This window comes from Trachypithecus francoisi, unplaced genomic scaffold, assembly GCF_009764315.1.
Source record: "Trachypithecus francoisi isolate TF-2019V2 unplaced genomic scaffold, Tfra_2.0 Lachesis_group6, whole genome shotgun sequence".
NCBI classification, from domain to species: Eukaryota; Metazoa; Chordata; class Mammalia; order Primates; family Cercopithecidae; genus Trachypithecus; species Trachypithecus francoisi.
The window spans coordinates 86,003,985-86,019,165 of NW_022681471.1; the positions used below are offsets into that span (position 1 = coordinate 86,003,985).

The 15,181-nt window shown below is 48.9% G+C and overlaps 1 protein-coding gene across 1 annotated transcript in view; it reads left to right on the forward strand.

Annotated features, from left to right (window-relative positions):
• Positions 1 to 15,181, forward strand: part of IQSEC2 (IQ motif and Sec7 domain ArfGEF 2) — a 90,267-nt gene that overhangs the window by 23,228 nt on the left and 51,858 nt on the right. Inside the window, 1 exon segment of the mRNA XM_033201158.1 lies at positions 8,365 to 8,394. Coding sequence (XP_033057049.1) covers positions 8,365 to 8,394 — 30 coding nt within the window.

The following is a 15,181-nucleotide window of genomic DNA, read 5'->3' on the forward strand; positions in this document are numbered from 1 at the left end:
AGGATCGCCTGAGCCCAGGAGGTCAAGGCTGTGAGCTATGCTCACACCACTGCACCTCGTCTGGGCAACAGAGAGAGACTTTGTCTTAAAAAAAAAAAAGTCGGCCGGGCGCGGTGGCTCAAGCCTGTAATCCCAGCACTTTGGGAGGCCGAGACGGGCGGATCACGAGGTCAGGAGATCGAGACCATCCTGGCTAACACGGTGAAACCCCGTCTCTACTAAAAATACAAAAACTAGCGGGCGAGGTGGCGGGCGCCTGTAGTCCCAGCTACTCGGGAGGCTGAGGCAGGAGAATGGCATAAACCGGGAGGCGGAGCTTGCAGTGAGCTGAGATCCGGCCACTGCACTCCAGTCCGGGCGACAGAGCGAGACTCCGCCTCAAAAAAAAAAAAAAAAAAAAAAGTCTTGTTTTTCTGGTCCTTCCCCAACCCCATCCAGACAGTGAGTCCCCCACTCCCAGCTGCATCCCTGCAGATGGAGATTGCTTCTTTGGAGAAAGTGAAGTTAAGAGGCTTTGACTTGAAGTCACCAAGTACAGTGGAGGATGGGGTGAAACAGGCCTGCAGGCAAAGGAATCTGCAACCTAAAACAGTGGAACCCCAACTTCCTTCCATTTAAAACAGTGGGACTCCAACCTCCTTCCACTCCCCCACTTCTAGGACACCAAAGTCAGGTACACAGATGAGATCAAAGGATTGTTCTCTGGGGAAACTGAAAGGCCCCAGAAAAAAAGGCCTCCAAAAGCTGACACTTGAAAGTCTTCTAACAAAAGAACAGGCTTTCAGCCCAGTAATTTGATAGTGAAGCCCACCACCTGGCAAGCCCCACCTGCACACAGAGCTTCCACGCAGCTTGGTAGTGTCATGGGAACTAATCAAGGATCACCAGCCAAGGACCCTTAAGATAGGTATATTTTATTTTAATGTAAACTAAACCTCAGTACACTGGGCCAGGCATGGTGGCTTATGTCTGTAATCCCAGCACTTTGAGAGGGCTGAGGTGGGAGGATCACTTAAGCCCAGGAGTCTGAGACCAGCCTGGGCAACATAGCAAGACCTTGTCTCTAAACCAAAAAAAAAAAAAAAAAGAAAAGAAAAAACTCAGCATATGTTTTTAAAAACCCCAAGCTCTGGTAGCCAGAGATGATCAGATAGTCCAAGGCTATTTGAGGAAAACCATCAACTTGGAAGACAGATTGAAAAAGCAAACAAACAAACATAAAAAAGGAACTTGGAAGGTAATGAAGGGAGGAGAAGAAACCTGGGACATTAAAAATAGTGAGAGCTAAAATAAAAATTTCAGCAGAAGGATTAGAAAATAAAAGGTGAGGAGATATCCTAGGAAGCAGAATAACAAGACAAAGGGACAACAGAAGAGAAAAGATGAGACAATTGAAGGATCAATTGAGGAACTCCAACAGCCAACAATAGGAGTTCCAGAATAGAGAATGGAGGGAACAGCAGGAAGGAAATTCTCAAAGACATAATACAAGAACATTTCCTAGAACTGAAGGAATGAAAACTCCTGCTGAGTACCAGCAAGATAAATGATAAAAAGACCCATGCCAAGATACGCCACTGTGACATTTCAGAATACCAGGGATTGAAGGGAAGATCCTAAAAGCTTCCAGAGAAAAGACATCATATACAAAGAATCAAGAAAAGGAATTACGTTGGACTTATCAACAGCAACACTGGAAGCTAGGGTATGATAGAGCAGTGTTCTCAATATTCTGAGGGAAAAGAATTTCCAACCTAGAAGTCTATACTCAGTTGAATGATCAATCAAGTATGAGGGTATGTAAGATCTAAAGGTTTTAAGTCCTATGCCTCCTTTCTCAGGAAGCCCTGGGGAATGTGCTCCAGCAAAATATGGCATAAACTCTAAAAAAAAAAAAGCCACGGAATCTAGGAAACAGAAAGTTCAATGCAAAGGAGAGGTGAAGGGAATTCCTAGATGATGGAAAAGAGGTTCTTTTTTTTTTTTTTTTTTTTTTTTCGAGACAGAGTCTCGCTCTGTCATCTGGTCTGGAGTGCAGTGGCGCGATCTCGGCTCACTACAACCTCCACCTCCCAGGTTCAAGCTATTCTTCAGCCTCAGCCTCCCGAGTAGCTGGGATTACAGGAATTCGCCGCTGCGTCTGGCTAATTTTTGTATTTTTAGTAGAGACAGGGTTTCACCATGTTGGCCAGGCTGATCTCGAATCCCTGACCTCAGGTGATCTGCCCACCTCAGCCTCCCAAAGTGTTGGGATTACAGGCGTGAGCCACCACGCCTGGCCTGAGAGAGAGGTTCTTAGGGCAACATCTGGGCAGGCCTAGAGAGCAGCCAGCCTAGGTTGCAGGAGGAAGGTGGGTGTTTTTAAGGGAAACAAAGAGTAGGATGGATTACCTGATATGTCAAAGCATATTGAGAGGAGAATTGCACTTCTGACAGTTTGGGGAGAATTGATCATTTGTATGAAGAGAACTAAGCTGACAAAAAAATAATGGACAGTAATCAGGCTGGGCACAGTGGCTCATGCCTATAATCCCAGCACTTTGGGAGGCCGAGGTAGTTGAATCTCTTGAGCCCAGGAGTTCGAGACCAGTCTGGGCAACATGGCAAAACCCCATCTCTACAAAAAACACAAAAATTCTCCAGGTGTGGTGGTGCATGCCTGTAGTCCCATCTACTCGGGAGGCTGAGGGTGGGAGGGTCACTTGAGCCCAGGAAGTTGAGGCTGCAGTGAGCTGTGATCGTGTTACTGCACTCCAGCCTGGGCAACAGGATGAGGACCTGTCTCAAAAAAGAAAAAATATAGACAGTAATCAATAGCAGGGAAAATAAAAAGTTGTACGGGAAAGGAAATGTAATCATAGTATGTCATATGATTAATCCATTTATTAGTATCCATGCAGTCATAATAATGTAGACCACCAGCCTAGGCAACATGATGAAACCCCATCTCTACAAAAAATACAAAAATTAGCCAGGCATGATGGTGCATGCCTGTAATACCAGCTAATCGGGAGCTGAGGTGGGAGATACTGCTTGACCCCAGGAGGCAGAGGTTGCAGTGAGCCAAGATCGTGCCACCGCACTCCATCCTGGGTGACAGAGCGAGACCCTGTCTCAAAAAAAAAATGTAGACCACCAATGTTGATTTAACCCAAACTTTGTGATATAACTCTGATGGTAGAATGAGAGGAGGGCACAGTTATTCAGTTGCAGGACAGTTGGAGTGAATGGAAGTGGTCACTGCACAGCATTTAGGCTGGGTACAGTGGCTCACACCAGTAATCCCAGCACTTTGGGAGGCTGAGGCAGGATTGCTTGAGCCCAGGAGTTTGTGGCCACCCTGGCCAATATAGTGAGACCCTGTATCTATTTAAAAAATTAATAAACATGGTTGGGTGCAGTGGCTCATGCCTGTAATCCCAGCACTTTGGGAGGCTGAAGTGGGCAGATCACTTGAGGTCAGGAGTTCGAGACCAGCCTGGCCAACATGGGGAAGCCCAGTCTTTACAAAAAGATACAAAAATTAGCTGGGCACAGTGGCACATGCCTGTAATCCAGCTACTCAGGAGGCTGAGGCAGGAGAATGGCTTGAACCGGGAGGCAGAGATTGCAGTGAGCCGAGATCATGCCATTGCACTCAGCCTGGGCAACAGAGTGAGGCTCCATCTCAAAAAAAAAAAAAAAAAAAAAGTTCCTTTAGCAGTCAGTGTGAGAAAGGAGCTGTCCACAAAGACATTTGCAGTTAGGTGTAAGGTGATATTCAGGAGAGAAAGTGCAAGGCTGCTTTGGGGCTGGTTCTCAGCTTTTGGAGAGACCGCATGATTTCTGGGCCAGGGCACCTGTCTCTTTTCCTCAGGACACTCCTGGGAGGAGCCCTGTTCATAGTTGCCCTTCAAGTTTCATTCTTAAAAAAATCTACTTCTTCGGGCCAGGCATGGTGGCTCATGCCTGTAATCCCAGCACTTTGGGAAGCTGAGGCGGGCAGATCGCCTGAGGTCGGGAGTTCGAGACCAGGCTGACCAACATGGTGAAACCCCATCTCTACTAAAAATACAAAATTAGCTGGGCATGATGGCAGGCGCCTGTAATCCCAGCTACTCAGGAGGCTGAGGCAGGAGAATCGCTTGAACCCGGGAGGCAGAGGTTGCAGCGAGCCGAGATTGCACCATTGCACTCCAGCCTGGTGACAGAGCAAGAGTCTGTCTCAAAAAAACAAAACAAAGCAAAACAAAAAAATCTACTTCTGTTGATGTCCAGTCTCCTTTCTGTGGGAGACATGATCTTTTAGGCATGTTATTCAGATTCTGGCTTGAGGACCAGTCTGTGATCGTTGAAGTTACTCCACATATCTCATTTCTGATGCATTTTGTATTTATTTAATTAGTTTTGCTTTCAGGGACAACCTTCTTGATCTAATTTCAGGTTCCTGGGAAGAGGCACCATATTGTTCCCCAGTTACTGCTTATGGATGGCTTGGAGCATGGCAGGCAATCTAGTCAAGAAGCAAGGGCAGAAACTCCAACACAGCAGCTCCAGGGCCTCCGTTCTTTTCAGCCATTCTGCTCTGTCTTCCCCATAAGTCCCCAAAAGGCTCAGGAACTTTCAATATTCTGCCATTTATTCTCCCATCTTCCAAATTGCTTCTTTTTTATTTTTTTATTTTTTTATTTTTATTTTTTAATTTTTATTTATTTATTTATTTATTTATTTTGAGACGGAGTCTTGCTCTGTCGCCCGGGCGAGTGCAGTGGCCGGATCTCAGCTCACTGCAAGCTCCGCCTCCCGGGTTTACGCCATTCTCCTGCCTCAGCCTCCCGAGTAGCTGGGACTACAGGCGCCAGCCACCTCGCCCGGCTAGCTTTTTGTATTTTTTTAGTAGAGACGGGGTTCACCGTGTTAGCCAGGGTGGTCTCAAACTCCTGACCTCGTGATCGCCCGTCTCGGCCTCCCAAAGTGCGGGATTACAGGCTGAGCCCCCGCGCCCGGCCCCAAATTGCTTCTTATACCTGGAAGAAGCAACATTAAAGTCCCTGGTCAGATTACATGCCTGTTTTTGCTTCAGAAAATATGGTTTACTCCTCAAAGCTCCAACAAGTTACTGTTTATTGGCCATCACTACTGAGGATGGGAGTTGGCATATCCGAATCTCTTGAGAATCCTGGGGCTAAGCGGCCTTCATTAAGAGAAGTCTGGCCAGGCGCAGTGGTTCACGCCTGTAATCCAGCACTTTGGGAGGCCGAGGCAGGTGGATCACTTGAAGTCAGGAGTTTGAGACCAGCCTGGCCAACATGGCAAAACCCTGTCTCTACTAAAAATACAAAAATTAGCAGAGTGTAGTGGTGGGCACCTGTAATCCCAGCTACTCAGGAGGCTGAGGCAAGAGAATCACTTGAACCCGGAAGGCGGAGGTTGCAGTGAGCCAAGATAGTGCCATTGCACTCCAGCCTGGGCAACAGAGCGAGGCTCTGTCTCTAAATAAATAAATAAATGGCTGTGGGGAATAGCAGGAGAAAGCGGTCTCCTTTACTGACAGGATTGATGAAGAGGGATCTAGTCCTTGGGTCTATTGCTTCTCCTTGCAGACAGCAGAATCTAGTTGATAAGAGATAAACTTTGAGGTTCTGAAGAAATAGAATATTTAAGACCTAAAGATTGCTTAGAACTCAAATAAACACAGCCCCATCACTTTACAGGTGAAGAACCAAGGTCCAGAGGGAAATGATTTGTCCAAGTTCATACTGCCAATTAGGGAATGAGCCATAAAAGGACCTAGCATTCTTTCTACCACCATTCTTTTGGGAGGCATTCTATACTGCCTCCCAAAAGAATGGTGGCCCAGCTTCATGACCATTGGGCAGGATATGAGCCTCTGAGGAGGTGTAGGATAGCACTGATGGTGTTCTATACATAAATGAAATATGCTAAATGCATAAAGGGTGATGAACCCTGGGGTGAGCGCACCCCCACATGAGAGTCATATGATGCTGTGCACCCTTCAAGCTAGTAAGAATCAGTCCATAGCGAGAATTGGCGAATTCCCCACTGCATCATGATTTGGAGCTCTTTTGCTCCCCTTTGCTGCCTTCTTGAGGGTTGTCACATATCACATAGAAATACTTCTGGAGCAGAGATGCATTTCTCATAATCTCTCAGATGAAAGAGCACTGGAGAGGAAAGGTCTGTTGGTGCCTCTCTGGCTTGATATTGAGGAATGAAGATAAGGGAACTCACCCTCATAGTGCGTATGTGCCTGGCACTGAGCTTGTGGTATAGTGGAGCGTGGTGGTAAGAACATGAACTTTGGGGTTCACTCTGAGCTCCTCCACTTGTGTGACCTTGGACAAGTCATTTTGACCTCTCTGAGTCTCAGTTTCATATCTTAAAATTGGAATGAATAACCCCCACATTGCAGGATCAAAGGAGACATGTACAAAAAGAGCTAACACTATTGCCTGGTAATAGTAGGTACTCATAGTTTGTTCACAGTGGGGGTGGGGGTGATTAGAAGTGTGTTTAAACCCTTGGGTAGATTGGGGCAAGTGGCCAGTCCATGAGCTCCTTGAGAGGTTGTATTCCCAGGGCAGGGCCTGGTAGACAGCAGACTGAACACATGTGTGCTGGGTTTGGGGGTAGGTGGGTGGTGAAGAGATCGGCCTGCCTGGAGCAGAGGGTTAGTGTTAGGGAGAGAGGCTGAGAGGCTTGGCCTCAGTTCTGTAGGCATCTGGGGAGTCACTGAAGTCAGGTCCCTCAGGCCTTGTACCTGAGAATAATTGGGCCAGGCCTCAGAAGCAATCTTGTTGCTGCAGAGGGAGATGGAACGTTTTAATAAATGTGATAAGGCACGCTGTGGCCCTGGTCCTCTGTTCCTTCAGGGCGCTGAGAAGGCTAAGGGTTGGTGCTACTGGCATCTGCTGAGCATGTACCATGTGCTGGGCACTGTGCCAGGCTGAGCCTCACAGCCACACCCCATAAAGGGAGTGACTCTCACCGCAGCCCACCCCCAAAGCCCCATTTACAAGGCAAAGCACTGACACTCAACAAAATGAAGTATCTTCCTAGGATTCCATGGCTTGTGAGTAGTGGAACCAGGAGTGCTGTGGGCAGCACCCTGTTGCGTGCCTGCCCCACCTCGCCAGCGGGGCCTCCTTTCATTCTTTCAAGAAATGCTCCCTTCTGAGGCCCACCTGCTCCTCTCCCTGTGTGTACCTATGTCATTTAGCGCTTAGCATAGGTGGACACTCCCTCACTAAAGCCATGTCTTGGCTCTCTCAGCTGAGGACAGAGTCTGTGCTGTATTCATCTCTGTCTCCTTTGCAGCATGAGCGAGGGTGGGAGGCCTGAGGTGAAGATGGAGAAAGATGACGAAGGGGAAGTCCGTGTCCCACACGCTCCCACTTTCAACTTCCATGGTCCTCTTCCGCCCCTTCCCTGCACGCAGCAGACACCAGCCCCACTGTCCTGATCTTCCCTCCCTACACACACACGTGCGCACACAACACGTGTACACATGTGTGTGCACTTGCGTATACACTCTCTCACACTCTCTTTTCTTGGGAAGGCGTAGTGGGAGGGGAAGGGTATAGTTCAGATTTCACTCATTCCCTGGTGCCCTCAGTGATGTCCCAACTCCATTCTCTTCTCTTGCCCTTCTTTTGCCTCTAAAGAGGCTTCACAATGAAAACGGCCAGACCAGTGTAGTCGAAAGGAGCCCAGCGGCTGACTCACTTATCCCCTCAACCTCGTTCCCTTCATCTGGAAAACAAGCAGGTTGGACAGGCAGTTGGCAAAGCCTCTTCTGTGGTGTTAATAATACCTGGCATTTGCCTACCGGGTTCCAAAGGGTTTAATTATCCCAACAGCCCTGTGAGGATCAGCCTCATGTCACAAACGGGGAGACTGAGGCTCAGACTCAGAGAGGTGAAGTGATTTGCCCAGGTCTTGGGGCTGGTAAGTGGCAGAACCAATATCTGAACCTAAGTCTTTCTGTGTTTCAAGCTTGGGCTTTGCCCCTGCCCACGGCTGCTGGCTGCCTCGAGGAAAGCCACGCTCCTCACTGCGATCCACTAGGCCCCACATGGTTGGTTCCTGGTGCCTCTTTGACCTCACTTCTGACCACTCTTCCCCTTGCTCACTGCACCCCAGCACCACCGTCTTCCTCTCCATCCCTTCAGCTGGTGAGGCACTCTACTGTCTCTCAGCCTTGCACTTGCCATTCTCTTCTCTCTGCATGAAATACCCTTCCCCTCATTTTTGTGATGTGCATTAGGCCTCAAGGCCCCCAAAGCCACTCTACCTAGGACAGAGGGAGAAAAGTAGAGCGCATATACTGACTGTTTTGGTTTTTTTTTCTCTGTTCCCTTTCAGATCTGATGGTGAGAATTCCAGAACAGTCAGGTCAGTACCTCCTTTCTTTAGTACTAGTGGGAGATGGGGCAGGGCCTGGGGTGGGGGCCTCTGGTTTGTAACTGCAGGATCCATGGGCAGGGGGAGGGGCCAACTCAAGACTGTCTTCCCTGTTGGTATTAAGGGTGGCTATGGAGTGGAGTGGGAGGGCAGTTGGGGAATGTGGCAGCTGTGGGGAGGGGGTTCAAGACTGTTCCTTAGTCTTTCTGACACTAGTTGACTTGGGGGCTCGGCTGAACACCATAGGGGCTCATAGGAGCTGCCCAGATGTGAAAGCTGAGAGGTCAGCTCTGGACCCAGGACCTTTTCCACCTTCTCCTCCCGGGGGAAGAGGGCATGATTGATGCTGAGCTTCCCTGGTCTAGCGTTCACATTCCACCCTGAATCTGTGGCAGCCCTGAGTAGTGGGATTTGAATGGACTCTGGATGTAACACATTCTAGACATTAGAACTATACATTATGGCGACAAGGAAAATTTTTTGTGTGTGTGCTTGGTAAAAAAAAGTTACAAGCTTTGGTACATTTATTTTATTTTATTTCTGTTTTTTGTTTTGTTTTTTGTTTTTTTTTTTGTTGTTGTTATTGTTGTTACTGACCCATTGGTAGACATAGTAAGCTTTAAAGATGTGTTCAATCTGCCAGTTGGGGAGGCAGGAGTAAAACTTGGGTAAAGGTAAAGACAAGGACCTTCGTGCATTTCCCAGGCCTTACCCCATCAGAAGCTTCATGAAGGCAGAGGTGTCAAGTATAGGGATTATATAGGAATGATGAGGGTGCTCAGGATAGGACCCACTCAGCCTTAACATCTAGGCTGGGGGCTTTGGGATAGGCCACTGAGCTGAGCTGAGCCCAGGCAGCAGAGGCACAGATGGGTACAGTCCTTCCCAGCCACAGCTGGCAGTAACATAATTGGCACCTTTGTGAAGAATAGAAAAAGATGTCCCATTCAAGGGCACCCCCTCTGAGTGGCGGCTCCATTGAGCATAGCACGGGTGGATATCAGCCCCTGTTCATATCCTTTGGCTGTGACCTTTTGTGCAAGGCACAAAATTGCCGACTGTATGCAGCAGCCCTGGTTTTGTCATTCAGGCAGGGGATATGGGCTGGGGACAGAGGATGCCAGCATACAGACAAAAGTGTCTAATGAGACACCCTCTGTTCTAGCACCCCAGACAGGGGCTCTGGGGTAAACACACGGATACCCAGAGCCAAGATTGGGGCTGTGGGATGAACACACACAGGCAGCCTTAATGTAATCAGTCCCTTAATGCAATCAGTCCCAGTGTCCAGGAAAGGGGTTTGTGACAAGACATAATTAGACCCAGCATGCAGCCAAGGAGCATGTCACGGGCACAGCTTGTCCTAGCACTTAGGAAGGCACCTGTCTAGCAAAGGGAATAGATCTCAGTGTCCCACCGTCGGTTTGGAGAGAGGCCACCTCAGCTGACCCCGAGCACGGGGCTCCTGCAAGCATCCCCAGTGATGTACCTGCTACTTGTTGAAGAAGAAGATTGAAAACATCTCTAGTTATCAGCTCTTTCCAGCAAGGAAGTTCCTGGGACACAGAGCTCAGGACATTTAATAATGAGCATAATCATAAGTCATGTGATGATAGACATTGGGCCTTTACAACTTACAGAAGTTGTCAGGGACTTTCTTTTGTTTGATCCTCCCGTGACACTGTAGGTAGAACCTGGGCTGGCCTTATCGTTTTACAGCTGAGGAAACTGAGGCTCAGAGTGGTTATAGGTTTTGCCTGCAGCCAGGCAGCTAATATGTGGATTCAGCTAATATATGGATCCTGAGCCAGGATTCAAACCAAGTCTACCTGGCGCCAACTAGAGTGCTACCCATACCATCACCACGGAGCTCTCGACAGGCCTGGCAGATAATAATAATCATCCTCATCCTCATCCTCATCATGATATTAGCAATTATAGCAATCATCATTTGTTCCTCACATACTAACAACTTGGAATATAATGCTCACAACAGCCCTAATAGGCATGGATTACAATCCCTGATTTACAGATCGGGGGAAGAGGTCTGAGAGAGTCAGTGCCTGGGCTGTCTGATTCCAAAGCCAGCATTTAATTTATTCAGACACGCTTCCTGACATCCGTCCTGGGCCCACAGTCAAGGAGGCTATAGGGGCTAGAGAAGTCAGCATCTGGGAAGCGAGGGTCAAACTCAGGCTATGGGAAGGGGCTAAAGCATGGCGGTGTGGGGCAAGATCTTGACAACATGGTGGAAGGCAATTTGAACTTGCAACCAGGGCTGGGTAGGGACCCACTTGTAAATTTTTGAATCCGCTCCAGTTAGGGTGAAGGAGAGCTTCCCGGAGCAGGCAGTGTCTGAGCAGGGCTGTCAGGGACTGCCATGCAGATTTGCATAAGGAGGGTGTCCCCGGAGGTGGGATCAGCTTGTGGAGGAAAGCAAGGGGGGTGGGTTTAGAGACAGGGAGCGATCCGTGGGGCTAAAATAGAAGATTTAGGCAGGAAAAGAGCAGTAAGGTCAGAATGCGGGTCAGGGCTGGGTCACAGCGACCTTCTGCCATCACTTGGGAGCTGGGGAAAGTTGGAGGAGAGAGGCGAGGCTCTGTGGCATAGGAAGGGCAGAAACTTGGATCCACGCACAGGCCTCCGTTTGGGGGTAGGTTGCTTTCTAGTTATGTGACTGGACAATCTGTTCATCTCTTGGAATCCCAGTTCCTCATCTAATAAACGTCATGTGTGCGTGCATGGGTTTGTGGAAGGGGAAGGGCTAGGTGGGTAGAAGAAAAAACCGAGGAGAGGCACTAGGCCTGGGCTTTTGGGAACTGAATAACAAGGAGAGAGCAGAGTCGGTAGATTGCAAGCCACCCTTGGCATGACCCAGGCCTGAGGACTTCTAAGTATGGGGTGCCAGAGGAGTGTGGTGTCTAATTAGAGCAGAACAGCTGGTGATGGGGGTGGGGGTAGGCATGGGCAGAGAAAGGTGCCTGGACTTCTTGTGGATCCCTGAGAAGTTGTCACAGATTTGACCTAAAGGCACCTTAAGCCAAAGTCCAGAGAGGGATTGGCCACGGCTCGAGGTTACAAAGCTAGCTAGCAGCAGAGCCTGCTTCCTAGCTGTGCGCTCTTTGCAAAATCACTTAACTTCTCTGGTTCTTAGTTTCTCATGAGTAAAATGGAAACAATAGTCTTGACTTTTCTGGGTTGATGAGAGAACTTAAAGTAAAGCAACGCTCAGTGTGAAACAGTGGCGCAACAAACTGTAGTGTCCTCCGCTTTCCCCTAACCCAATCCGTTGTCATACGCTATATAGTCAGGCTGGAAGAATGTGAAGAGGTGTAGAACTTGAAAACAGAGAGGGCAGGAGGGGCCTGATGAGGCCCTCACCAGAAGATGAGGGGGCCCAGGCCTAGAGGCACTGCTGCAGTGAGGGTCAACCTGAACTTGTTGGCTCTGGGGACCAGGCTGGGGTTGCTAGACACGCAAGGATGAAAGCAGGAGGAGGTGGCCTGTTGCTAGGGAAGGAGGGAGGGGGTGGGGGAGCTGCTGACACCCGCAGAGACAGGGACGTCCCTATGGCAACGGGAACCACTGCAGTTGGAGGAGAAGTGGAGGAGGAGCCTCCCACTCTGGGCCTCGGTGCCCCAATCTGTCCTACAGGAGTTTAGATTAGATAATCTCTTGTTTTGACCTCTTGGCAATCTGGATGGCCAAGACCTCATGAACGATCCGTGGCTCTCCCATCCACATGTCCAAGACACTACCCGTCCCCAGAGCCATCCAGCTGCGTCACCTCCCATGATGCCTCCCATTTGGCTCAGCCTGGTTGCCCACCTTGCCCTGTTCCTACCACATCCTTTGCCTGGAATCTCGCCACTCACTGCTTCCCAGTCTGGGGTTGCTGCAGACACAGATGAGCCAGCTCGGGTCAGCCCAAATGGGAGCGTGATGATGGGGTAGACAGTCATTTTGTAAGGACAGAAGTCTGGAGGAGTCAGAACTGGATTCTGACAGTGGGACAGAGGAGGAGGTACCTTTCCAGAAAGCTAAAGAAGGGCAAGAAGGGGTAAGAGATTTCTCTCTCCTCCCCTTCCTCTCTGTGTTCTGCCACCGCCTGGCCCAGCCCCAGGAAGTGGGTGACCCCTAAACTGGCTGAGTGCCTGGTTGGCACCGAAATAAACTTGCCTTCTCTCTCTTCCCCTCCCCTTGCCTCTGTCCCCTCTGTCCTGGCTTTAATTAGCAGCCCTGGGGATGAGTCACTTGGCAGCTGGGGAGGGAGGCTGCATGGAGCTCAGTGAAGCTTCGACTCCTGCCCTGAGCCTTACGGACAGCACCTCTGTGTTCATGCATGTGGGTGTGCACTGCTGCATGGCAGTGTGGCTGTGAAGAGCAAAGTGCAACACTGCATGCTGGCACGTGGCCCTGCATGTCAGGGGGTCTGCAGAGAACCCTATCGGGTTGCTGCTGCGTTTGTTTCTGTGTACCACTGAATGTCAGCATGTGTGAGCGTGTGGCTGGAGCGTGTGGCTGTGGTTGTCAGTGTCAGGGAACAAGGAAGCTTCTGGGTGAACAAACACAAATGCTGGACAATTGCATTCACCCCTCTCTACCTAAGCGTTCTTATGCAATTTTGCTTACACAAGCCCTGCACTTACATTCCCAATTTTCACTTGTCTTAGTCTGGGTACACTTTGTTGTGAGGAATGGAAGCCCACTCAAGCTAGCTCAAGAATAAAGGGCTAATGAGGGGGACTATTGTGAGGCTACATTTCACAGAATCTAAGAACAGTTAATGAAATACTGCCAGGCCTCACACAACTGGAAGTGGGACCAGGAAGTCGAGGACCAAGGTTGCTGTCTCGCTCTCTGCATCTCCTGGGCCCATGTCTCATCTTTCTCCATCTCTCATGGCTTGCCTGGTCCCTGTCATCTCTTTTTCTTTTTCTTTTTTCTCTTTTTTGAGATGGATTCTTGCTCTGTCGCCCAGGCTGGAGTGCGATGCCATGATCTTGGCTCACTGCAACCTCCACCTCCCGGGTTCAAGCAATTCTCCTGCCTCAGCCTTCCAAGTAGCTGGGACTACAGGCGTGTGCCACCATGCCCAGCTAATTTTTGTATTTTTAGTAGAGACGGGGTTTCACCATGTTGGCAAGGATGGTCTCCATCTCTTGACCTCGTGATCCGCCCACCTCAGCCTCCCAAAGTGCTGGGATTATAGGCATGAACCACTGCACCCAGCCTATCATCTCTTTTTCATGGCCTTCTCTCTCTGGACCAGCCTCCTCTGCTTGCCCATGGCCTGACATGGCCACCAACTTGGAAGCTATATGACCTTTTCCAGCATCAGGATCCGCCCCTCCTGCCATTGAACTGCAGTGATCCTCCAGCCTGTTGGTAACACAAGGCGGCAAGGGGCCATGTGAGATAATTGATTCCCTTAGAATTGGATGAGAGGAGAGAGAGAGAAAACACTTGGTACTTCGTGTTTCTTCTGCAGTAAGCACAGTTTTCATGTGTACCCAAGTGAGGTCAGAGCCTGGTCGGCTCAGAGGCAAACGCTTGTAAGATTGTTTTGGTTCCTATTTTATAGCAAGATGACCTTTGCTCACTGTGCTTTCAAGTTCCATATCCTTGCATCAAAACATGCTGTTTTGTCTAAAAGTGCCCTCTTATTTTATGCTGAAAAAGCTTTTAAATGTACAGTGAATATTACCATTGCTACCAGCTTGTGGTAATTTTTCATCACCTCAGAGCAACTGGTATAAAGCTACTGATGGGGCAGCTGCTACCCAGCTCTTGGTGGCCTCAAGAATTTTGACATTTTATGAGTTCAGTGACTGAATTTATAGTTATCTCCAGTGTATAATTACAAGTACACATTATCAATGTTATCAGCTTGATGCTGGAGCTTACTTTTCCATTAATACAAACCCTGCAGGTTTTACATTAATTACAGAGGGAATTAATGACCCTTTAGACAAGTTTTTACCTATGAATAAAGAGTCTGGAACCAGCCGTGCCAGTAATGACTGTTCTCCAGACACAGGAGCGATGTCCACAGCTCTGGCCTTGGCCCTGGCCTTCCATCCTCTGGCCGAGATTAGGGCTTCCCCCACCTCCTCAGAGGCCTCCTGATTCTGGCCTGGCACACAGTAGGTGCTGTTACTTTTAATAAAATTGGTAGTTTTATTATTGCTGTTAAAGCCATCTTCCATATCTAAATGGTAAACCTAAGTGGGAGACATTATCCCAGGTTCTGGGCAGTCTCCTTCAACTCCTCCCCCTGCCCTTTTCTCACTGTTCCAAATAGTAATAATTGCTTTGAGTCAGAAAATGTCTGCTAAATATCAGGTACTATTACAGAGCACTGGAGACACATTATCTTTAATCCTTGTGGCCACCCTGCTAAGTAGGGATGACTTACAGATGGGGAAACTGAAACCTAGAGAGGTAAAATGACTTGCCTCAAGTTGTTCATCCACACATCCATTCATTTATTCCTTCATTCAAGGATTTATCCAGTGCCTACAATGTGCCAGACGCTGCTAAATGTGACTGATGGGGTGGTGAGTAACAACCCTGCTGTGATGAAGCCCACTGTCAGGTCAGGAAATAGACAAGAGACAGACAATTACAGACAATTATAAGGAAGTGCAGGGTGCTGTGGGAGCACCATGGAAATATACCCAACCCAGCCTGAGGGCCAGGGAGGCTTCTCCAAGCCGACATCTAAGTGGAAGCTTGGAGCATGAGCAGAAGTTAGCCAGGGGAGGGGTTGGCTGGG